We start from the raw sequence: 26,772 nt of genomic DNA, 5'->3' as shown, positions 1-26,772 counted from the left end.
CTCTACCTTTGTTGTGGTGCAGCTGTAGAGTTTGGTTGAGATTTAGTGACTTTTAGCTGTAGAAGTGAGGTGTGATTTAGTACAGGAATGAGCATGTGACCTAATTCAGGCCAATCAGTTTCAGAGCAATCTTTCCTGGATGCTTTGGGAAAGAAGGTCCCTAAAGAGATGATTTTCATCAAAAGTAAGTTTGCAGATGTGGGTCCTGAAACTGCTTCAGGCCATTTTTGTCACCAAGAGGGAAGTCAGATGAAGCTGTTAGGTCAACACAGAAAAATAGAACCCAGAGAAATGTGAAAAAAACAAAAACAAACTGGAACCTTGATCATATTTATTGTTTAAATCAGTTTGAGACCAGTTTTCTGTCACTTACAGCATTAAGAGAACCAATATATGCATTAAGTCAGTTACTTATAGGCATATCAGTTAGGACTAATCAGATTCATGCATTTTTAAAATAATTCATTCCATCATTTTACTTGAGTATCATAAAAATCTCTCGGTTAGTGTTAACAAATAATAATTTTCTTTCATTTTTTAATACCTATAACCATATTTCATAATGCCGTAATGTGAAATAGTGTGAATAATATGTAACAGTTCAAACATTATGTTCCAGAAGAGAGAGATTTTTATTTTGTATTTCTATTTTTTGAACTGCAGAGAGAGATTTTTAAATTTGCAGTTTGAGATTAGAGCTTTCCAACAGCTAAAGTGTTTACTATTTTGAGAGAAGGCTTGCGAAAGAAAAGGTTAACCTAGTAGTACCTGCTGTGCCTACGTTGGCAAATGAAGGAAAAATCATACAGATGGTGGCATTTGCCTGGGAGTTTGGTGCCAGGGGTGTCCTCTCAAAGGCACACAAAAAGATAGAATGAAATTTCTATCTTTTCTTAAATACATGGATGTGGATTTGTGGGAAAAAAATATTTTACCCACACTTTAAAAATCACCACCACTGCCACCACCACTACAATCAATCAATTTAATAGTGAACATTTATTAATCCTTTAGTATGTACCACATTCCCCCCTTGCAAGGTAAGCAAGGAATTCAGCTTTGTTCTAGACTGCTGTTTAGCAGTCTTAGGTTATTCTACTTCTAACAGTGCAAACCACTTAGAATATAGCTGACACACAGTAAGTTATTAATAAATATTAACTATCATTAGCTAACACGTTCAGGAATCTTTAACTCTCCTAAGGAGTGGGAAGGACTACAAAACAGGAATCGGTTAAATTTCTCCTTGGACAGTCTAGTGCAGCCTTGGTATAGATATAAAAAGAAATAAAATATTGGTACAAACTAAATGCCTGACACACCTGAGGTAGAAACTAATGAAGGTTGTAAGTGAAATATTGCTGTGGGCTGAGGATAACAGGAGGCCAGGATGGATCTTGTTTGGAGGTGACAAGACAGGCTCTACAGGATTAGAAAGGAAAAGTCAGATTTAGAGATTAGTGGTGTAAGAGAGAAGGAAAAAAGGTAGACTTTCTAGGTGGACCAGGCAGGGAATGAGAGGCAAGGAAGAAAACAGACAAATGGAAAGAACATTGGGTAGTCTCCTTGTGATGGCAGTCTGAGTGAAAATGACCAGTGGGAGAAAATATCAGAAGATTTCTAGAGTTGAATGACATAGGGGTTGGAAACCCAGGACTACAGGAGAAATTTATCAAGGAACTGTTTCCCTTTCTAAATCCACAGCATCGCCCACATGGGTACAGACTTGTTTGTCTAGGATTTTGTGACTACTTGGCAATTTGCCTTATCAAAGTGAGTGAAAGAATGGGGAAAAGGGAGAGCAAGACAGGAAGAGAAAAAGAAAGAGGGAGAGTGAGGCTCTTGTCACAATCAACTGGGAATTGCTGAACATTGTGTTGGTGCTTTCATGTCAGAGGTAACATTTACAGAAATGACACATTTTAAAGCCCTGAGGGGAAGGCAGACTAGGATAGAAGCTTATAATGTATTACTGCTTTATAGTTTTATCAATGTTTGGAAAGTATTTTATTTTATTTACAGCTCTGTAGGAAAACTACTAAAAAATAACAATAACTAATACTTGCTGGTGTCTTCCCATGTGCTGAGCACAGTTTTAAGCTTCTTAAATGTGTTATCAGGTGACTACAAAAGTAAGTGCGGTTTTCACATTCATGGAACTTGCCGTTTGATATTGAAATACAATTCTTAAATAAATGTATTTATGTTGTACATCATTTTAATGAGCATTTCTTGCTTTATGTTTTTTGCTAATGACTTATTACTTATTGTTTATTTTATGTTTATTTTAGACTATGGAAATGATGTTAGACAAAAAGCAAATTCAAGCGATTTTCTTATTTGAGTTCAGAATGGATTGTGAAGAAGCAGAGACAACTCACAACGTCAAAAACACATTTGGCCCAGTTACTGCTAACAAATGCACAGTGCAGTGGTGGTTCAAGAAGGTTTTCAAAGGAGATGAGAGTCTTGAAGATGCAGGGTACAGTGGTTGGCCATCCGAATTTGACAATGACCGATTGAGAGCAATCATCGAAGCTGATCCTCTTACAACTACACGAGAAGTTGCCGAAGAACTCAATGTCAACCATTTCACAGTCGTTTAGCATTTGAAACAAATTGGAAAGGTCAAAAAACTCGATAAGTGGGTGCCTTATAAGCTGAGCAAAAATTAAAGAATGATTGTTTGGAAGTGCATCTTTTCTTACTCTACACCACCAACAACAAACCATTTCTTGATCAGATTGTAACGTGCAACATAAAAGTGGATTTCATATGACAACTGGCGATGCACAGTTCAGTGGTTGGACTGAGAAGCAGCTCCAAAGCACTTCCCAAAGCCGAACTTGTACCAAAAGAAGGTCATGGTCACTGATCACTGGTCTACTGCTGACCTAACCCACTACAGCTTTTTGAATCCCATTAAAACCATGACATTTGAGAAGTATGCTCAGTAAATTGATGAGATACATCAAAAACTGCCATGCCTGCAGCCAGCGTTGGTCAACAGAAAGGGCCCAATTCTTCTCCATGACAATGCCCAACCACATGTCACACAACCAATGCTTCCCAAGTTGAATGAATTGAGCTACAAAGTTTTGCTTCATCTGCCATATTTACCTGACCTCTCACCAACTGACTACCACTTCTTCAAGCATCTTGACAACTTTTTACAGGGATAATGCTTCCACAACTAGCAGGATGCAGAAAATGCTTTCCAAGGGTTCATTGAATCCCAAAGCATGTATTTTTACGCTACAGGAATAAACACACTTATTTCTTCTTGGCAAAAATGTGTTGATTGTAATGGCTCCCACTTTGATTAATAAAGATGAGTTTGAGCCTAGTTATCGTGATTTAAAATTCACGGTCCCAAACCACAATTACTTTTGCACAAACCTAATATATCTTAGTCCATTTTTATAGGGCCATTTTTGTTCCTGTTTCCAGGTAAGAAAACGGAGACCACAGAGAGATGACACAGCTACTAAGGAATTTGTGGAAGGCGATTATTTGGCAGCCTCACAATTAACCACACCTCCTGGAATTCATGTCTTTGTGTAGTCTCTTCTCATTTTGATTCTGAACTTGACCATATGCCTGGCTTTGGCCAATGGGATATTAGCAAGTGTGATACAAACAGAAGCTTGATAAGGCTTGATAAGTCTTTGACGATTGGTGCTTGTTCTTTTGGAAGGCTTCTTCACAGAACTCAACCACCAAGCTGTGGGGAAGCCAAAGGAGACACATGGAGAAGACTGAATGGAAACAAACTGAAGCTCATGGCCAATAGCTTTAGCTGAGTTCCCAGTTGGTAGTCAGCACCAAATGCCAGTCTTGTGAGTGAGGCCATTTTGGACTTTCCAGCTTTCCCAGTGTCTTGGTTGATATCAGGTGAAGCAGATGAATATCATAGTCAACTCTCAGAATTATGAGAAATCGTAAAACTTATTTTAAGCCAGTAACTTTTAGGGTGGTTTGTTGCATAGCATATATAACTGGAACAGAGTGAAATCAAAATTTGAACCAGGCAGAGTAGTAACATGTCGATCTAACTATACAGGATTAAAACAAACAAACAAACAAACAAAAAACTCTCAAAGCAAAGCAGAACTTTATTTTTATTTGTTTTTTGAAATAAATATTCTACATTGGCTATACCAGACTATGTGATACTCTAGTATGCTATCTTTTTTTTTTTTTTTTGAGAGGGAGTCTCGCTCTGTCGCCCGGGCTGAAGTGCAGTGGCCGGATCTCAGCTGACTGCAAGCTCCGCCTCCCGGGTTCATGCCATTCTCCTGCCTCAGCCTCCCGAGTAGCTGGGACTACAGGCGCCCGCCACCTCGCCCGGCTAGTTTTTTGCATTTTTTAGTAGAGACGGGGTTTCACCGTGTTAGCCAGGATTCTCTCGATCTCCTGACCTTGTGATCCGCCCATCTCGGCCTCCCAAAGTGCTGGGATTATAGGCTTGAGCCACCGCGCCCGGCCTCTAGTATGCTATCTTACCTTACTCTGTCTCGCTTCCTGTTTCCTGCTCTTATGTGAATATACAGACAATCCTTTCTGGTGACGTGACGTTATCTTTTCTCTCAGGAACAAAGAATGACCTTATTACATTTACCGATATCATCACTACCCCTTTCACATTTTAATTAGCACCAAATTGTAGGAAAACAATTATGCAAATTATCAGTGGAGGCAGTGGCCTGTCTCTTTCAAGATTAATATGAGTCTTACTTGTGGTGAAGAATAAGTCAACGACAAGATCAGCCTCTATTCCAGAGAAAGATTTTGAAAAACAAAACAAAACAAAACAAAAAAACTTAGGCATTTGGGGAAAGGCTGCTCTTATCGCTGAGACATTTGTTTGGGTAAGAATTTTTCGATAGGTGTATCCAGAACTAGAGAACTTCAGTGAGCTTTGCCTTCAAACCAAATCACAGTATCTTCTCTAATACTTATCTAAAACCAACCATTCCCTCCACTTCTGGACTGCGTCAGATCCCCCTGTTTTATGCTCTCTTGTTTTCCTTGTTTGCATCACCACAATTTGAACTAAACAATTATTGCTTTGATGGTGGGATTATGTAAAAAGCAACTATTTTTCTCATCCCTGACTTCAAAAAGCTTTATTAAATCATTTATCTTAGCTTACATTTGAAAACTCGGAATGGAGTGGTGGGTATGGGGGTGTGGAGAGGGAGAGAAGTTCTGGATTTATAGTCTAGGTCTTGCATAGGTGGTCCAGCACTTACTGCTGTCTTTGCGCCTGTGCTGGAGAGAATGTGGAGAAAAGGAAAACTTTGTACTGTTTGTAGGAATATAAATTAGTACAACCACTATAGAGAACAGTTTGGAGGTTCCTCAAAAATCTAAAAATAGAGCTTCCCTATGATCCAGCAATCCCACTGCTGGGTATATACCCAAAGAAAGGAAATCAGTATATTGAAGAAATATCTGCATCCCCATGTTTATTACAGCTCTATTCACAATAGCCAAGGTTTGGAAAAAATTTAAGTGTCCATCAACAAATGAATGGATAGAGAAAATGTGGCACATATACACAAATGGAGTACTATTCTGCCATAAAAAAGATTGAGATCCTGTCATCTGCAACAACACGGATGGAAATGGAAGTCATTATCTTAAGCAAAATAAGCCAAGCACAGAAAAAACATCTCATGTTCTCACTTATTCGCAGAATCTAAAAATCAAAACAATGGAACTCATGGAGATAGAGAGTAGAAAGGTGGCTACCAGAGGCTGGGAAGGATAGAGGGGGAGGGGGTAGTGGGATGGCTAATGGGTACAAAAAATAGTTAGAAAAAATGAATAATATGCAGTATTTGATAGCACGACAGGGAGACTATCATCAAAATAATGTAATTGTACATTTAAAAATAAATAAGAGTATAATTGGATTGCTTGTAACACAAAAGATTAATGCTGGAGGGGATGGATGCCTCCTTCTCCATGATGTGATTACTATGCATTGCATGCCTATATCAAAACATCTCAAGTACCCCATAAATATATACACCTACTATGTACCCACAAAATTTTTAAAAATTTTTAAAAAGAGATAATTGGTTGTGGTAGGAGCAGATAGTGTAACTTTCACTTTATAGGTCACTGGACCATGAGGAACCATATCTGGATCTGATAGAGAAGACAGGACATCATCCACAGACAATGAACTTTTAGCTGGATGCAGTAAGTGAATGAGATTTGACTGCTCTCTCTTGGGAAGGCAGTGTGTGTTTTCTTGATAAGAAAAAGAGTGCATAGATATTTGTGGGACCATCATGAAGATTTTTAAATGCAGCATTATATTGAGAATAGTATAGCCGCCTTGCTAGCCTGTGTTCCTTTCTAGAGCAGAGACTATGTACCTAGGCTGGACTTAATGTGGGAAAGATACATGTATCTATATTGTTTGAAACATTGAAACTTGAGGTATTTTTATTATAGTAGCTCACTCTACAACCCGAGAAATCTAAAAAGACAATAGAACAGCTGCATTTGTAATTATATAATCCATTTTAATGTTTGTCCCCCTCCAAATGTTAGATCCATAAAGACAAGTGTCTGTCTTGTTCATAACTCTATCCTCATTCCTTAACATAATACCATACTGTCAACACTTAATAAATACTGAAAGTATGCATAAACCAATGTACTCTGTTTGTATCCTCCTAGGATTTTGCGTAAAGTATCTTTGAGGATCTTTGTGACCCTCTAGACTACTGGCTTTTGAGAATATTGATACTGTGTTAATATTACATGAGAGTCAGGATTAGTTGATTAGAAACCTGAATACAGAGGAATGCATCTTAATAGAATACCTTACTTGTGAGAGGGGTAAGAAACTTAATAGATTGCAAGGTGTGGTAGATTGCACTGATGACCTCTCTGTATGCACATCTTTTTGCAATGTGACTTTTAAAGTTGCTACCATCAGGAGTTGTAACCTATTTCCCTAATCCTTGAATATGGGCCTGCCTTGTGATTTGCTTTGGTTAAAAGAATGTGTTAGAAATGAGTGAGCCAGTTCCAAGCTTAAGCTCCAAGAAGCCTTGTTTGCTTTTCTATTAGAATCCTGTTTCTTGCATGAGAACAAGCCCAAGAGAGCTTGCTGAATGATGAGAGACCATATGCAGCAGAGGTGAGTCACCTTAGCTGAGCTTATCCTAGATAAGCCAGTCCCTAGCCCACCCATTAGCTGACTGAAAATGTATGAGTGAGCCAGAATAACACAGCAGCTCACAGGATCCCATAGACTGTGTGCAATTATAAGTGGTAATAATTTTAAGTCAATAAGTTTTAGGGTGATTTGTTACATAACACTATTGCAAATTTTACAATATTGTAGTTATTACATAGCTGATATATAGGGGAAAGCCAGAAATGGGAGTGAGGCTTGGTACAGTTAAGAGTTCTTAAATAATACCAGAGTCCTCAATCCTAAAATTACTGATTTTGATTTTGAATGAGTATCTGAAGTCAGGCTCAATTCTTTGCAAAGATGTGTGAAGAGATATTCATGGCAAATCAATGGGGGTAACCACTGAAAAAGTGATTTTAGAAGATCATTATTAGAAGGCCTAATAATAGCTAATATTTTTTAGCCACTTACTCCATATCAGCTGTTGCCCAAAGCAGTGAAGGAGGGAAAGAAATACTCTGAAATCTCCCCTTCTCCTGCTCTCCAATCTCCTGCCAACACCTCCAACTGGTTAAATCTATATAGAAGATAGTTGAGAAGAAAGCCTGAGGAATAAGGTGAGTGGAGGTGAGCTTCTTGCAATATACAATATATTTCAGAGAAAGAGGAAGGAAAGTGAGTGGATCTGTGGCAAAGTCATACTTGGGTTATGAACCCTATAACAATCTATGTTTCAAAGGTATAAATCATTTGAATGTGTTCATATTTTCTGTCAAAGCTGATATGTATCTTCTGTGGTTGGATGAATGTGCTTCATAAATACCAAGAGAAAAAATCTTTTAGCAAAGGCCTTTCCAGTATCTCAGAATACACTGTACGCATTCCAGTGAATGGGATTGGTGGTCAACTCCTACACAGACTCTTGATAGCCACTCTCTACATCCCTACCATTTAAGATGTAGAGCAAAGGGACCAGGGAATCAGCGTCTTGAAATTAGTGGGGAATGCTGAACCTCAGGTCCTATGCAAGAGCCATTGAATCAGTAACCTGATTTTAACAAGATCCCAAGGTGATTCTTGTTTCAGTAAGTCATCAATTAATGTTGTTGATAGATTCTTGGAAACTGTGACTTAGGCAAAATGACATGTAATGAAACCAATCTTACCATAGGCTAATTGATAAACAAGAATTAAGTTCCTACTGCATACCTGTGTCCACAAAACGTGACCAACCATCTAAATAAAGACCCCAAGCACTTCTAATATTAACCTCAGAAATAAATGTGAGATATACATCCACTTTAGAAAAATTAATAAAAACCAGAAGGAAAATTATTTACCCAGTTTTTGGTGAATCGGTGAGTGATAGTGGTTGTAGTGGCAGTGGCTCATTCAAGGAATAAATGTTTGCAAAGCAAAAACTGCCAGGATTGCCTTCTCTCACCACGAAGTTCAAAAACAAACAGTATTCAATATGGCAGCTCACTGAGCACTTTTGTAGAGCATCAATTATTGTCATGCATCTTTATGATTATTGACTACCATATGAATTTTTATTTCACAGTAATTTATATTAGTTCAGTCACTCATTTTCCAAGCCACATATTCCAGTTCAGGGACTTGGGAGTCCAGAGCCTATCCTGGCAACTCAGAGCACCAGACAGGAGCCAACCCTGGCAGGGATGCCATTGTATCACAGGGCACAGTCACAGACACATAAACACTCACATAGGGACAATGTAGACACACCACTTCCCCTAACATGCACAGTTTGGGATGTGTGAGGAAACCAGAGTACTAGAAGGAAACCCACAGAGACATGAGAAAACCCTACATAGACAGTGTTCCCCCAGCTGAGATACAATTCTTTTCCTTGCCAGTATTATAACACAGTGATGTTAAATGAAAAGATATTATTCAAAGACCTGCTGTACATTAAAGTTTGAGAAGTTCTGCTCTACATGATAGCACACGGACCTTTTCCCCTTACCACTGCTATTAGAATTTTATGGTAACCTACTTTGTAATAGTAACCACAATTTAACTCCTCATAATAAAGTATGATAGTATATATTGTGTTTTTAGTTCCTCACTAGACCCTGGGAGATGAGCAAACATGCTTCATTATGCATCATTGTTGGACAAATGAGGAACTAGAGGCACTAAGAGATTTAAATAAGTGGCCTATAGTTATGAGTTAGTGAGTGGTGAACCTGGGTCTAGACTGAGTTACGAACTGCAAGTTTAGTGATCTTTCCAGGACTGAGATGAGGCATGGAGAATGAGAACATAGAATGGTGGCACTCGTTATACAAACCATTAGACTATTTGAAGCCATGCTGGGAATTAACCACATGTGAAAGAAGCTGGAAAGGAGTATCTTTAAGAAAACTCATACTTCACCCAAAGTAGAAATGATTACTTGATCATACTGCATTCTAGTTTCAGCCTGAAGACTTGAACATGTTAATGTCAACATCTTTCTTTTTTTTCTCTTTTTGTTTTGTTTGAGACAGAGTCTCACTCTGTTGCCCAGGCTGGAGTGCAGTGGCATGATCTCCTCTCACTGCAGTCTCCGCCTCCTGGGTTCAAATGATTCTTCTGCCTCAGCCTCCCAAGTAGCTGGGATTACAGGCATGTGCCACCATGCCTAGCTAATTTTTGTATTTTTAGTAGAGATGGGGTTTGATCATGTTGGCCAGGCTGCTCTTGAACTCTGACCTCAAGTCGTCTGCCCTCCTTGGCCTCCCAAAGTGCTGGGATTATAGGCGTGAGCCACCGTGCCTGGCCTCAACATCTTTCTTAATTATTTTAGTAATTAAAATAGATAGATAGTTTTTGTCTGCTCCCAAACTATATGAACTCTTACCTATAAAGTGTCTTTTCTATTAATTTTCCTGTTTCGTGTGTTGTCCTTTATTTGTTCCCAATGAATGAGGGCCTGCATATTAATTTTTTCTCTTCCTTAACCAGCATCTCAATGATTCTAACAGAAAAACACACACCACTGATAAAAATAAAACAATAAAGCAACCTCTAGGAGATAATTGCAATGGTCTAAAATTTGTCACAACAGTCATAGCACCAACAGAAGCAATCTTCATGATAGTCATTTATATTGCAACTGAGTTCAGAATGTTCATTCTTTTATAAAAGTTTCAATAAGTCCAAGAATTACTGTCCTATTCAAAACTGTTGATGTCACCCACATCACAGTCAGAATGTGTCACTTTCATAAAAAAATGTTTTTAGACTGCATTTGAGGTATAAACATCAGTCACGGGTTGCCTACAGAATACAACTATCAGAACAAATAGAGTTTTCTTGAAATATCCTTGTGATGACTTTGGTTTCTGGCCCATTTTCTGGTCCATCTCTTTTCCCCCCCCACACTTGGCCAACCATGCCAAAGATGGACTATACTTGTCCTGGTGATAACTGCAAATGTTCACAAATTATAAGTGCAACATTCGGCTCAAATGCTTTCATTTCCACAGCAAAACTGATTGATTTTCTCTAGCAACAAACAATGAAATGCTCTCGTCAATGTCTTGTAATTAGTTCTAATATGAGGAAGCCGATTAAAAGGGAGAAAAACCAAATTTCTCCATCAGGCCCTTATCAGCCCTTTTGTTACCCATACAGTGACCTTGCCCTGAACCATAAGGTGGATAAATGAGGGGAATGCTGATTTTGGCATCCAACTTACTTTCGGATAATCTAGCTCATCCTTCTCAGCTGACACGAGAGAGAAATAACATCAAAGGGTGATAAACTCTTTCTTGCAAACCTGGGGTTCCATGGTTCACTGGCCCCAGGCCTAATCTATCAATCTATTTTCTACACAGTAAAAGGTAAGAAATCCATTACAGATCTGTTATAAGCCTTGGCAGGTGGTCTATGGCAAAAATGGAATACACAGCCAACCCAGCATTTGGTATCCCTTTGCTACAGTTTGAAGCACTAGCGGTCAGCTGACATGAATATAGTAGTCAGCATTTAGCATTAAGTTTTTTAAGCTACACAAATAAACTCACATCTTGATGTATGCGTATAAAGATTTGACAGAAAAGTTCGTTTTTGGTACGATTCTGATCTTTAATAAAAATCACCCTGTTATTTTACTTTTGTATAACATGTTGGCTTTGCAGGTGATATAATACATGAATCTGGGTTAGAATTTACAGCATGTGCTCTTAAATATGGCCTTTAATCTTTGTTCCTTATTTGACCTCAGTTTAAGGAGTTGGCATATGAAAACTTCCATTTCATATCATTTCACGATCATTAAATTATTAGAAAGGAAGGAAACTCCCTCTAGTCTCGGGGTTGGTGCTATGTAAGTAAAGGTACTGCAGAAACAAAAGGAAAGAAAAAACATTTTATATTAGCAAAATCCCCTTTTATCATGCCATTTCTTCTCCTTTCTAGGATTCATTACCATAGGCAAACACCTTTGTGCTAATAAAGGAGTTACTTAAGAATGCTTCACTGAAGATGCAGAGTTATGAAATTTTCTCCTCCTTTCTCTTTTCATCATCATTTATACTCTTCTTCATTTTAAATCCATCACGAACAGGGAGGAGAGATTGCCAAGAATAGTCGAGTTTGTTTTTAGTTGAAAATTAGCTTAACTTTTAAATAAAATCTGGGGCACAGCATATTTAAGTGACACATTTACATGCTTGATATACATTGTCAGTATGTATACAGTGGCAATAATAAAGTTTCAATATGGAAATAAGTTGGTGTCCAAGTATCAGTGCTTCACAATTTATGCTGGATTTTTGTTGTATTTTTTAAAACATTATTATATTGAAATGAACAAATAATCTTGTATTTGGTGAGGTTTCCTAATAGAAAATTATCTGGCTTCAATGTAACCTTCTACAAATGATTTTCCATTACTTTGCCAAAATGGGGGAAACTGATATCAAAAATAAAGGTAGAGGGAAGGGATGGAGACGCAGTGTGAAAGTTTAATTGCTTTCTGCTTGGATTTCTGGGCTAAAGTCAGGCTAATAGGTTGATAAAAATGATGTTCAGAATTAAAAGGTCCTCTGAATTATGTTCATACTTTAAAAGTGAAAATGCTGGTGTTTGAAAACAATGCTGGCTTTGTTGGGTTTCTTAGGCAATGTGAGGAGAAAAATCTATCACTTTCCAACACATTTTAGCTGAAATGCTAGCTGGTCAAAGAAAATGAAAATAATGATATCAGTGGAATTGGAGAGCACTGGCTGAAAACCCTCTGTGCCTTCCACGAGAGCCATTTTGTTGTCTTGCCGCCTCTAACTCTCCTCTCCTTCACCTGCTGCATTCATAATAGTAGCGCATAGTTCAGCTTTCTCCCCAAGAGCCATATTTATAACTGTTTGATTAAGAAGGTGAGACTTTTGGAGAATTTGGAGAAGGTGAGAATCAGGGATAATTTTGTGCTTGGTCTTTGCATTCTTCTATTTTAGTATTACTCCTACTGTTTTTAAGCTAACACTTTCTGAGCAATTACAATATGCCAGATACTGTGTTACACATGTCCCATCTACTACCTCATTGAATTTTCACCACAACCTGGGGAGGTGTCTTCTATTAGTCTCTGAATTTTATGGATGTTAAAACTTAGGTGTGGACAGTGTAGGTATAAGATGACATAGCTGGTAGCAGGTAGAATCCACAATTCAGAATCTCATCATTAATGCCTGCAGTAAATTTCCTCCTCACCACTCCTGTTTACATTTTCCTTGTTTGTAAAGTGTCTGATCCACATTCTTGGCATTGCCTATATGGTATTATGGTACATACTGGTTTCTATCCAGGCTCCTGGCTCATAACACCCATAGCCCCCTTGTTACAGTGTTTTTGTTATAATGTTGGGTGTGTTCGGTGTCACGAGCAGGCCTCTGATCTTCTGCTCTCCTTTCACTCTAATGTTCCCCCGCCTTTCAGATTATAGGTCTTAAGAACCTCCTATGAGAGGGTCCCACCATATACCCTGGGGAAGGAATGCTGATGTCAGGAAGCTTCCATAAAAAACAAAGAGGACAGAGTCCAGTGAGCTTCCGGGTAGCTGAACACGTGGGGGTTCCTAGAGGGTGGTGTACCCAGGGAGGGCATGGAAGCTCCATGCCCCTTTCACTCCCTCCCCACAACCATACCTCATCCTATGCATCTCTTCATCTGTGTCCTTCGCAATATCCTTTATCATAAACAGGTGAAAGTGAGTGTTTTCTTGAGTTCTGTGAGCTGCTCCAGCAAATTAATTGAACCCAAAGAGGGGGTCATGGGAATCCCAACTTGAAGCCCATGGGTCAGAAGTTCCAGAGGCCTGGACTTGAGACTGGTGTGTGTGTGTGGTGGGGTGGGGGGTGCAGAGGAGGCAGATCTGGGGACTGAGCCCTCAGTCTATGGGATCTGACACTATCTCTGGGTGGATAGTGTCAGAACTGAATGAGAGACACCCAGCTGGGGTCTGCTGTTTGGTGTGTGGGGAAAAAAACCACCACGAATTTGATCATAGAAGTCTTCTGTATTGATGATTGTTATGATTTGAGAGTAGAGAAAAAACACGGTTAGAAAGAGTTTTCCATATACAGTGTAACATTTCAATAATTCAGAAAGTTAAATATTACGTATTCTTATATACTTATTGTCATTAAAGAGTGATTAATTCGGTAATAATGCCAATCAGATTTCTTGGATAGGCTGAAATTCTCAGCTTAACTAAAGTAGTAAGAAGGTAGATGATGATGACAAGGACGATGCTGCTGCTAAGAACAAAAGCAATAATGATAATAATAGTTATTGAGCACTGGGCCAAGCCTAGCTCTAAAAGCCTGATGTTTGTTCTCATAACTAGAGTGACCCTCTCTATATATTTTATCTTCTAAAGTGGAATACTTACGACAATGAAAGAGGGAGCTATTAAAAATTATGATAGGATAACAGGCAAAAACCAGAACTGTCAGAGCAAATTGAGATGTACTCATGACACACAACCTAGTAATAAACCTCATGTCAGTGTGAAATTATAGGAGGCAAAGTCAAGGATGCTTATGTTATAAACTTTAAATTACTACTCCCTTCCCCCAACCCTCAGCCTCCAACTGTTTAGCAACTATAAATTAGAGATATGAATATTTATAATGCCAAGCCCTATAAAATTATGCATGTCCTTTAAATAAGGGAAGGGTGGGAAGTGATTATGATATGCTTAGAACAGAATGTGGCACATAGTAGTCCTTCATTAGATAGCTGTTGAATAAATAATTTAATTACAGTTTTGCTGTGACTATTAACTACATAAAGAAAACATCCAAATAATGGATTTCCAGGAACTTATATAAAGAAAACATCCAAGATCATGGATTTCTAGGAACTATCAGACTATATGCCCAATAAATAGGTGAACATCCCTTTTTTTTTGAGACAGAGTCTTGCTTTGTTGCCAGGCTGGAGTGTACTGGCATGATCTTGGCTCACTGCAACCTCCGACTCCCTGGATCAAGCGATTCTCCTGCCTCAGCCTCCCGATTAGCTGGGATTACAGACATGCGCCACCATGCTCAGCTAATTTTTGTGTTTTTAGTAGAGATGAGGTTTCACCATGTTGGCCAGGATGGTCTTGATCTCCTGACCTTGTGATCCAACCGCCTGGGCCTCCCAAAGTGTTGGGATTACAGGCGTGAGCCACCATGCCTGACCTGTTTTCTTATATAATAGCATTTTAGTACACAGATTTATAAAATTGAAAGCTGTGTGAACTGTGTTACAAATACACTTTAAGGGAGAAAATCATGAGCACATAAAAGCTCTAGTGGAACTATCTGGTCCCCGCTATGACTTCCAGCTAGAGAAATGATTTCCTATAATGATTATTATCCTCCCTAGTAGATATTTTACAGCATTTTTTCCAGGGTTCCATAAATACCAGTCAATATGGTAACAACGCCAGTGAAGATTCTATTCTTTGGTTGAAAAAAATATCACATCACACACCAGGGCCTTTCGTGGGGTGGGGGGATGGGGGAGCGATAGCATTAGGAGATATACCTAATGTAAATGATGAGTTAATGGGTACAGCACACTAACATGGCACATATATAATAGGTAACAAACCTGCACGTTGTGCACATGTACCCTAGAACTTAAAGTATCATTAAAAAAAGAAAAAGAAAAAAGAAAAAAAAAGAAAAAATATCACATTAAGGACAGGACTGAACGGTAACTATTAGAACAATCTATTAATCATCATCTTGTGATAGGAAATTGATTAGACAAAGTGTCCATTTTTGAGCAAGGAGTGAGGAAGCCAAGCTCTAGCTTTATTTAATTTTCTCCTTTTCGCTATTCACATTTATACTGATGACTAATAATGACTGTCATTACATAGCAAATATGTCTGGAAAAAGACTAAACATTTCTTTACCTTATACAAATGAAAATAAATCTAAAGTGTTTACTCCTCAGATACATATTTAGAAGCAACATGATTCGAGGTTAATACAAAATGAACCAGATTTCTGGCAATTTAGATACAGCCAACTGTATATTGTGGAAGACAGTTTGTGCTAGGAGTCGCACTATGTTTTTACTTTCATAATTTTTATTTTGTGATTTTTTGAAAATAATACCTGTACTATTATCAATATTACAAAAATTATTCCCATATTAAAGGTTTGTTATATATGTTATATTTGTAAATCTATCTTTTTCCTAGGTAAAGTGAATAAGATTTTTAAAGATGCACTTAACTAAAATTCACTTTCCAGCCAAATTTCTTAACTGTTTTCCAAAATGCTTTTTTCTTTATATGCACCATTTTATACTGTCTGGGTAGTAACAAGTTTAAATAGTAATTTACTATTTACATTTAAACAGTATATTTTATTTGTAAATGGTATTTTACGTGTAGATAGTAAATTACTGTTTACATGTAAAATATGAAAACTTAAATTTATTTAACAAAATGAAAATATAATTATTAAAACTAACAGGAATGCATAACATATACTACCTGTAAAATTACTTGACATTAAAAATAGGATTTTAACTAATTCGGAAACAACATAAACATGTTTTGCTGCATTACACAATCACACATGTTCCACAGTAGAGAGGGTTCTAGAGAGTAATTTTAAAACCTAGCATTAATTCTCAAAAAGGGCTGAAAGCAAAGCAAAAACTCATATAGTTTTTTAAAAAGAAAATAAATCCCCATTTTAATATTTAAAGGAGCAATGGAATGAAATGGGAATCCATATTTTTTCTTTTTTTTCTAGAGTATTATCCACAGAAATCACTTGAGCTTCACCAAAAGGTTAAAACCCCCACTCTTTATTATGGAATCACTTTTATATTTAAATAGAGAGCTACATGGTCTCAAATAAGTCACATAACCTTTCTAGGAGTCGGTGTTCTAATCTAGAAGATGTGAGAATAATTTAGTTTCATGAGGCTCCTTCTACCTAAATAACCCTGAGCTTGCAAAATGAATGTTCCATCTTTTCACCTTTTAAATTAAGGAAGGATACAATATGATTCAAAAATAAAGAATGACAAAGTATATTTTGGTTTTAAATAAATGGGTAGTTAAAAAAAATTCACATATAACATGTATAAGAGCAATAAAGAATGAGGAAAGGGGACACAAAATAAAAAGACATGAAAGGAAATGAAACTGGGATTAAAGGGGTCAGGGAAGGAGAGTAGAAGAGAATGTGTTACATAAACCACCAGGGCAGAAAAATAGTGGCAAATATGCATATAGAAAAGTAGATTCATGGCCAGGTGTGGTGGCTCACACCGGCAATACCAGCAATTTGGGAGGCCGAGGTGGGCGGATCACCTGAGGCCGGGAGTTCAAGACCAGCCTGATCAACATGGTGAAACCCTGTCTCTACTTAAAATACAAAAATTAGCCAGGTGTGGTGGTGCATGCCTGTGATCCCAGCTACTTGGGAGGCTGAGGCAGGAGAATTGCTTGAACCCAGGAGGCAGAGGTTGTAGTGAGTTGAGATCGCAACATTGTACTCCAGCCTGGGCGACAGAGCAAAACTCTGTCTCAAAAAAAAAAAAAAAAAAAAAAAAAAAAAACAAGAAAGAAAGAAAGAAAAAAGCAGATTCATAATAAATACAGTAAGGTGTCAATTCATAGATGAAAATTAGCTTAACAGTGAGAAACATAGAGGAAGAGAGCGATGATGATGGCAAGAAAGCCTCCTATACCCACATGCATGTTCAGAGAAAATACAAAGAAATATGAAGAGGGATAAATATTAAAAACACCTGAGTCAGAAGTGTGTGTAAAGATCATAGAATGAGACGCTCAGAGAGAGAAACACAGAGGCTAGCTTTAATAACATCCCCACTTTGTGGCTCTTATGGGTATTATTGTTAAAGACTGTAAAAGGTCAAGTTATGTATTAGACAAGAATGAGGATATCATTTCATGAGCCTTCACTGCATGAAGGCACCCATAAATTTATGCTAATGGCTATATTCAGTTTAAAGCAACCCTTTCCATATCCGCTTAAAGAGAAGCTACCCAGGCCAAGGCAAGGTAACACGCTTTTGCAATGAACTCATTATACGGTCTACCACTCCCTTAAATAAATAGCTATATTATCTTCACCCGCTGTTTTCTCTTTTCAGCAATGAAACATAAAGGTACAGGCCGGGCGCGGTGGCTCATGCCTGTAATCCCAGCACTTTGGGAGGCTGAGGTGGGCGGATCACGAGGTCACGAGTTCGAGACCAACCTGGCCAACATGGTGAAACTCCATCTCTACTAAAAATACAAAAATTAGTCGGGTGTGATGGCGTACGCCTGTTGTCCCAGCTACTCGAGAGGCTGAGGCAGAAGAATCGCTTGAACCCGGGAGGTGGAGGTTGCAGTGAGCCGAGTTCGTGCCACTGCACTGCAGCCTGGGTGACAAAGTGAGACTCCGTCTCAAAAAATAAAATAAAAAATAAAATAAAGGCACAAAAGTAAGTGGTCAGTTGGCTCAATATGCAGAATGCAGCATATTAGTTAGCTGTGCAGAAAGCACCTGCCAACTGATTATGATATTAGGATATATTTGGAGATACTATGTACTAAGGAATTGACATATTCATGTCCCAGTAACTATGACCCACTAGTTCTAATTATATCACCCACTCTAAGCTTTGGATGAAGGATAGGACTGGAGAACACAGGGAGGGGGTCCGCTTTATTTCTACCCTCCTGTAATAAGAGCTTGAGATTTAACGAAGATCAAAACGGTCTGCCAGTGTTATAAGCCACTTTTTTTTAACTTTAAAAAAAACTTGTGTTATTTACCTAAATCTGGTACTGATCATTTCCTTTGTATCCCTAAATCTAAACTAACAGGGATACAGGGGCATATGGATGGAGAAAAGATGATTAAATAATTTTAATATGACTAATGAATAAAATTCCAAATCCTGTGGCAATTAATGGCAAAGACATTGCATTAAAATTATAATTTTGGCACAAGAAACAGATATTATGGATGCCGTAGTAACATAAGTATATACATGATGGTGTTCGTAACCTCAGTTTTAATTTTCTATCATAAAAATTTGACATTTTATTTTGTTTCAGGACACACAAAACGTTCACTCTTTCACAATCCACAAAGCTGCTATTGTATATTTTAGATAGTTATCTCATATTTCCTATAATTATAATTTTTGTTTTTTTGTCGTAAGATGTACTGAGATATTGTAGGACATTTTGGGTATCCTGCCTCCTTGTTCTCTTTTTATGAGGGATGATTTCATTTGCATTGCTATGTAGATGTAAAATTTAATTGCTGGGACACCACTTTCCCTCCATACATAAAAGTCTATATCTTTACACAGATGTTTTGCAATCATTAAAGGTAGAAACCAAGAAGGGTTTTTTTTTTTTTTAATTCAAATAACTACCTGCTTGAATTACAGAGACTTAAGCACACATTATGGTTTTAATGTCATAAAATTGGTACTTATTTTAGTTCCTAAATATTTTATCAGTCATGTAAATGATCTGTTATTAGAATGTCAGCATCATCAATTTAAAAAGTATAATAAATAACCTGACACAATTCGAAATGTTCACAAATTAGATGACTCAGTATTGTAAAGATGCTAATTGAGCTCCAGATTCACAAAATTTCAATCAATATCCTGGCAGGCTTTATGTAAAAATAGACAACATGGTTCTAAAATTTATTCAAAGAAACAAAAGTAGCCAAGGCAATCTTGAATAGGAAGAAAAAAGTTGGATGGTTTACACAACCCAGATCCAAAATGTGTAAATAAAATGATTGCATACATACATACAATGGAATATTATTCAGTCATAAAAAGGAATGAAATTCTGACACATGCTACAACATAGATGAACCTTGAAAATATGATGCTGAGTGAAGTAAGGCAGACACAAAGTGGCAAATATACAATTCCAATTATGTAAAAGATCTAGAATAGCCAAATTCATAGAAACAGAAAGTAGTCCAGAGGCTACTAGCGGATGGGAAGACAGAGAAAGGGGAACTATTGCTTAATGGTTATAGACTGTCTGGTTGGAGTAATAAAAAATTTCGGAGACTGGGCGCAGTGGCTCACGCCTCTAATCCCAACACTTTGGGAGTCCAAGGTGGGCGGATCACCTGTGGTCAGGAGTTTGAGACCAGCCTGGCCAACATGGCAAAACCCCATCTCTAGTAAAAAGACAAAAAGCTAGCTGGGCATGGTGGCAGGCGCCTGTAATCCCAGCTACTTGGGAGGCTGAGGCAGGAGAATCACTTGAACTTGGGAGGTGAGGTTTCAGTGAGCCGAGATCGCACCACTGCACTCCAGCCTGAGCGACACAGCGAGACTCTGTCTCCAAAAAAGAAAAAAAATGGGGGGCGGGATAAATTGTGGTGATGGTAATAAATGCCACTGAATTGTACACACAAAATGACTAAAATGACAATTTTTTATGTTATATATTTTATCACAGCTTAAAAATGTAATATCCCAATACCATTGAATTGTCCACTTAAAATGAGTTAAATGGTGAATTATAGCTCAGTAGAATTGTTTTTAAAAAAAGATTGTAATTAAGCCAGTGAAGTACTGTTATAGTACAGATTTAATCAAATGGAGGAGGATATAGAATCTAGACACAGATTCATACATGCAAGTTCTCTTGATTTATGACAAAGATGCCATGACAATACAGTGAGGAAATGATTATCTTTGAATAAATAGTGCTGGATCAATTGATGTTGCTTTTTATTATAAATTCATATGCACCACTTGCTTTATATAAAATAAATATGCATTAATTTAATACATAGTATTAATATTAGATTTATATAGCATTCAAGGTGGAAAGATGAAAACTCACGAGTTAATAAGTAGGTAAGTAAATAAACTTGTGGAGAACGTTAGTGTACATTAATTATTAAATCTATAATATAGGTGTGAATAATTAATTTTGATTTATGATACTTGTTTAACTAGAACCAGACCACGTCCTTTTAGATTCAATACTGTCAGTATGTACCTGGCCACTGAATTAAATACTTCATCATTTCTTCAGTCTAATTCTTCAGAATAATTTAGGCAAAAAATTGTAGTATAAATTTTGGCATTTGGTCACTAATGTAAAGCCATTCACCATCATCATTTTTTCTAGCCACAACAAAACATACAGCCAAGGCAAATGGTCAGGTTGAAAAACAAAACAAAACAGCAATCCACATACCAGCCTCCTCCCCCACCAATGAAGCACCCAGGAGAGAAAATACATACAAATACTTGCAACATTTAACACATGTGACAGAAGAGATGGTTAATGTCTAACCTTTATCCACTGGAGATTTGTCCGCTTGAGCTTATTTTCAAGTTTATCTTGCTCTTCTGGGCTTGTGGGAGCACTTACAAGCACGGGTCCTCCAGTTTCATTTAATTGTTTTAGAATTCCCTGGCGCAGGGGCAACTCTTCCACCAGTAACTGAAACAGACATTGCAACAACGTTTAAAATGAATTACAGCACAATTCCAACTACCTTGTCTTGGCTTCTGTTGATTAGTCTATCAAAATGAAGCGACTTGACCGAGGGCCCAGTGGTACCTCAAATACCAACAGTTTTCTATTTGAGCACAGAGCTGATTGACTGAAACACTCACTCCCCAGTAGATAAATCTTTGTAGGAAAAAAAATGATTATATTATCCCTCATAATTTTTTAAGAGAAAAAGGTGAGATGGTAAAGCAACACTCCAAATAAAGTTAGTGTCTGAAAACATGTCTCTATCAGAAAGAGAACAATGTGAATAAATTCATCAACCTCTTGGGTATCACAGTATGCCATAGCATACCATAGCTTGCCACTGAGAAACTGCATTATCATCTTAAGAGGTAACTGACATTTAGAATATTTACTCTCAATATACACAGTGCCAGGCACTATGCTAACCTTTTCATGTTTAGTATCTTAGTTTATCTTCATATTATAATGCTTATATCAGGTAGGTCTTATTATCTTCATTTTATATGGAAGGAAACTGAGACAAAGAGGTTAAATACCAGCTCCCAGGACACAAATCTAGCAAGCAACAAAGCTGTGGTTCAAATTTGGGTAGTTTCATTCTAGAATCCTCATTTTTCACTCCATATCCCTAAATTTCTCTTACTCGTTCACCATCACATAGTGTATACCCTTTCCCAAGACCTCCAAAACCACCATGATCTTAACAACTGTGTGAGTTATAGTGTCTGCTACATTAGCCATACGACACTATTAACATTTCAGTTACTCAAAATTCGCTAAAATAAAATCTCAGGTTCCTCAGTCACACTACCAACTCTCCAGGCATTCAAAAGGTACAAATAACTAGTTGTTACAAAAACGGATAATGCAGAATATTTTCATCACCACAGAAGTTCTATTTGACAGCACTGATCTAGATTCTTTCAGGAGAAAAGAGAATCATGCATATTAATTATATAAGAAAATGCCACTAAATAATGTCTCAAATGAATTATCAATTATATTACTATATATGACACAGTACATTTAGGAAAGATAAATTTCCAAGAATAGATTGAGTTCATTGTTCTAGGGTATAACCATCTTCAAATGATTCCCATTCTTTTCTATTTCTGAATCACAAATACCTAGTAAAATATCTGATGTATAGTCAGTGCTCCATATTTGTTTATTGAATTACACCATATTTTATTTTTATACTGTATTTCTTGTTCAGGTGTAAATTTCTTGCTCCACAGAAATAAATGTTTGACACTGGACTCTAATTTACATGTGTAAGGCAACTGAATCATTGATAAAGGAGCAATTTCATTTCCCTTTGATTATGTGACCTCGTAAAATGAAGATAATAGCAACCATTGTCAAAATTTGATATGAAGATTAAATAAAATAGTGGCTGTAAATGTATCTAATACTTGGCACATAATAGGGAATGATTAAATATTAATTTCTCTTCCCCTTTCACCTTCTGTTTGACAATTAAAATGAAATAGATCCAAAAGAGTTGCTTTCCTAAAACTAAAACCATGAAAGTTAATCCAACTGCACAATCAGAGCATGTCAGTCAGCCAAGGGAAGTAATCAGTAATAAGCAGACATCACAGTAGGAAGGCATGAAAAGCCACTGGAATAAGTTGGATGTCTATTCAACCAAATGGAATGTGAACCAACACCACATCCTACACCTCCAGACAAACTAAAACAAAACATTGCTTTGGGGGAATATAATGCCTTTAATTAGAGGCTGAAGTAGTGATATTGATTTGGCAATCCAGATCTTCCCTAAGAAAATGGATTCTTCTTTTTAAAGTCTCTTCTCAAATCTCCAAGTAGGTAACCAGGACAGATTAAAAAAGTGATTCCCATTTAGATTTAGATTTTATGATTCCACAATCTCGTCTTCAGTTTTTAAAATGATTTGAACGGCCAGGCACAGTGGCTCAAGCCTGTAATCCCAGCACTTTGGGAGGCCGAGGCGGGCGGATCATGAGGTCAGGAGATCGAGACCATCCTGGCTAACACGGTGAAACCCCGTCTCTACTAAAAAATACAAAAAATTAGCCGGGCGTGGGGGCAGGCACCTGTAGTCCCAGCTACTCAGGAGGCTGAGGCAGGAGAATGGCGTGAACCTGGGAGGGGGAGCTTGCAGTGAGCTGAGATCCGGCCACTGCACTCCAGCCTGGGCGACAGAGCAAGACTCCGTCTCAAAAAAAAAAAAAAAAAAAAATTATTTGAAGTTTTGAAGTTCTCAACTAAACCTAAAATTATTTTCAAATTAGTTTTTAAGATAAAAACTGTGATTTATATACATAGATTATATACATCTATATGTATAGATGCAATACGTGTGTGTATATATAAATACACATACACACATACATACATATATTCTTATGTGCACTGGTTGAGAACTGCAGGGTTAAGAAAAAATAAAGTTGCCACAAAAACACTTTAGCAAGGAATTATAAATAACCTAATGGCCCGGAAACCAATGATTAAATTAAAAAAATAGATTCATATACTTCTTTATAAAAGTAGGCCCTGGGGGATTTGAGAAAATAAAATTACCTTGACTTGCTCAAGCTTTTCTTTTAGTTGCTGCTCATTTCCAGGTTCAAGCGGGATACTAGCAATGTTATCGGCTTCCTCCAACCATAAAACAAATTCATTTAAATCTCTTTGAAATTCTGACAAGATATTCTTTTGTTCTTCTAGCCTGGAGAAAGAAGAATAAAATTGTTATAAACAACATATTTCTCAAACTATTTTTTAATGCAAACTGGAAAACAAACATGGCAAACAATTTGAAAATAAGCAATTTAAAAGATGTTAACAATATATTATTTAAGAAAATTCATTCACTTTGAACAAAGCAAATTTCAATATTTCAAGAATCTCTAAATGATAAGAGATTAAAATTGGTCAAGAAAAATTCTGATTCAAAAATTCCTGGCCGGGTGCAGTGGCTCATGCCTGTAATCTTAGCACTTTGGGAGGCTGATGTGGGCGGATCACTTGAGGTCAGGAGTTTGCGACCAGCCTGGCAAACATGGTGAAACCCCGTCTGTACTAAAAATACAAAAATTAGCCAGGCTTAGTGGCAGGCGCCTGTAATCCCAGCTACTGCAGAGGCTGAGGCAGGAGAATCACTTGAACCTGGAAGGCAGAGGCTGCAATAAGCCAAGATCACGCCACTGCACTCCAGCCTGGGCAACAGAGAAAGACTCCATCTCAAATACATACATACATATGTAAATAAAATGAATAAAATAAAAATTCTAACAACACTATGTTATAATATCAGAGCAAGGTTTCTCAACTTTAGCATTACTAACATTTAAGTTTGGATAATTCTTTGCTGTGAGGGGCTATCCTGTGCATTGTAGGGTATTCAGCAGTATCCCTGGCCTGTTGTACACATTGGATACCAGTAGTAACACCTCGCCCCTGAGCTGTGACAACCAAAAATGTTTCAAGGCATTGCCAAATATACTGGGGGGTTGGGGGTGGGGACAAAATTGTCCCTGGTTGAGAACCAACTGAAGTAAGTATATAACCTAAAGTTGCAAGTTTAAAAATGTTTAATTAAAGTGTACTTATGGAAAATTATAGGACAAAAGTATAAACAAGGTTTTTGTTTTGTTTAAGTAGCAGCCATTTTATCTGCTCCTGATTCTGTGGGTCAAGGATTTGGATAGGGTTCAGTCGAGCAGTTCTGCTCTATGTGGCTTCAGCTTCGTTTAAAATAAAATCACTAAATTATTACATGCTGAACTGTTTTCCAAATTATGACTCACAACCTTATTTGAAGAAAGAGAAAAACTGATTTTAAATACTTAACATATGTTGTACTCGTGGAAGTTTTAATTATGAAAATGCATCTACTCTGTGCTAATTAGCCAAAAATTTATTCTTATATATTCGATTGTAAGACAGCTGAACACAATTGTTTGTGCTTAAAATCATTGAAAATTTTTTGTTCTATTGTCTTTTGGGAACTATGTATATCTTCCATGGAAACTTTTAATTGAAGTATAATATACGTACGGGACGCTGCACAATTTAACGGTATAGCTCAATAGTCTTTTAAAAATGGGACACTGTACAATCAGAGAAGGAAATAGAATATTATCAGAATCTCAGAAATCTCCTCTTACCCCTTTGCAGTCACTACCTCCAAGTATAACCAGTACCCTGTCAACTTTGATTATTTGGCCTGTACTGAATATTATAAAAATTGAATTATATGGCTTATACTCCTTTGTGTCTTGCTTTTCATTCAAAATTATGTTTACAACAAACCTGCACGTTGTGCACATGTACCCTAGAACCTAGAGTATAATAATAAAAAAAAAACAAAAAACCCACAAAATTATGTTTACAATAATCCATGTTGCATATAATTTTAGTTTGCTCATTAACCTGGCTGTATAGCATTTCATTGTGTAAATGTAGTACTTTAGATGGACATCTGTGATAATTCAGTTTTCTGAATGGTTAGGTAATTTTTTTTTTACTTCAAATTAACAAATGTGTATTGGGAGCTTACTATCTTCCAAGAACTTTATTGGGCATTAGGATTAAAGATGTATATGTTATATACCTTGTCTTGAGGATTTCATAGTCAATGAGAAGAAACAAGCATGTAAGCCAAGGATTATGATTAAGTATTGTAGGAGGAGAAGTTATTTCTGGGGCAGTGCTTGGGAGACATCCCAGAGAAGATAAGGATCTGAGTCTTGAAGCATGAAGATAGATCAGCATGTTGCAGGAATAAGACACAGCCTGTTCAAAGACTGGGCCTTGAGAGAACTACAGTTACAATCATTCTGTAAATCAGAATCTGGTTATTGGACTTATGCTTGCATATATTCAGTTTTCCTATACGATAAGAGCCTGTTCAAAGTCCGTTCTGGGACATGTAAAGTTACATTCTCCCCTCTGTCTATTCCCTTTAAATTCATTTATACATTTATTCACTTATTTTACAAATATTTATGATGTATTGTTTTTAACTTTTGTAGGGACATAGTAAGTGTATGTATTTGTAGGGTACATGACATATTTTGATACAGGCATGCAATGTGAAATAAGCACATCCACTGTTCATTCCTGGGACACTGGGACCAGAGTCTGTTTTTAACCTATCCTGAATATAACATGTGATCTAGAAGTACTTCTACCTTATCTGGCTGGGAAGATGAATGCTATTTACTTCAGCTGAGAGTATATTTTGTTGTCTCATATATTTTGGGGAAACTGCTAGTTTAAAAAATCAAGAGATCTGGAGCTCAGGGGAGAGAGGAAAGCTGGAAATAAGGACTTTAGTCATTAGCAATCAGTTGGTGGAGAAAACATAGTAAACTAACTTTTGAACTAATAATTAACATTTCATGTTTGCTATTTTCTGAGTCCATTCTTTCTTCATTTTATGAATTTTAATCATTGACAATTCTCTCTTATTTAAATTGAAAAATAGGAAAAGTCAATTTCACAGCCTTTTGTTGATTTCTTATGTATGGTTAACCTTATGGTTCTTCCTTTTCTTCTACTCTAAGTGCTTAGGCATGGAAAACCA

General features: G+C 37.1%; 1 protein-coding gene across 1 annotated transcript in view; it reads right to left on the bottom strand.

Annotated features, from left to right (window-relative positions):
- Positions 1-26,772, bottom strand: part of DMD (dystrophin) — a 2,170,472-nt gene that overhangs the window by 800,983 nt on the left and 1,342,717 nt on the right. The window contains exons 46-47 of the mRNA XM_011957103.1: positions 23,763-23,910; positions 21,006-21,155 (exon numbers count right to left, since the gene is read on the bottom strand). Coding sequence (XP_011812493.1) covers positions 21,006-21,155; positions 23,763-23,910 — 298 coding nt within the window. The remainder of the gene's footprint in view (positions 1-21,005; positions 21,156-23,762; positions 23,911-26,772) is intronic.

The sequence above is a fragment of the Colobus angolensis genome, unplaced genomic scaffold, assembly GCF_000951035.1.
Source record: "Colobus angolensis palliatus isolate OR3802 unplaced genomic scaffold, Cang.pa_1.0 Scaffold434, whole genome shotgun sequence".
NCBI lineage: Eukaryota > Metazoa > Chordata > Mammalia > Primates > Cercopithecidae > Colobus > Colobus angolensis.
This window is presented reverse-complemented; position numbering and strand designations above follow the sequence as displayed.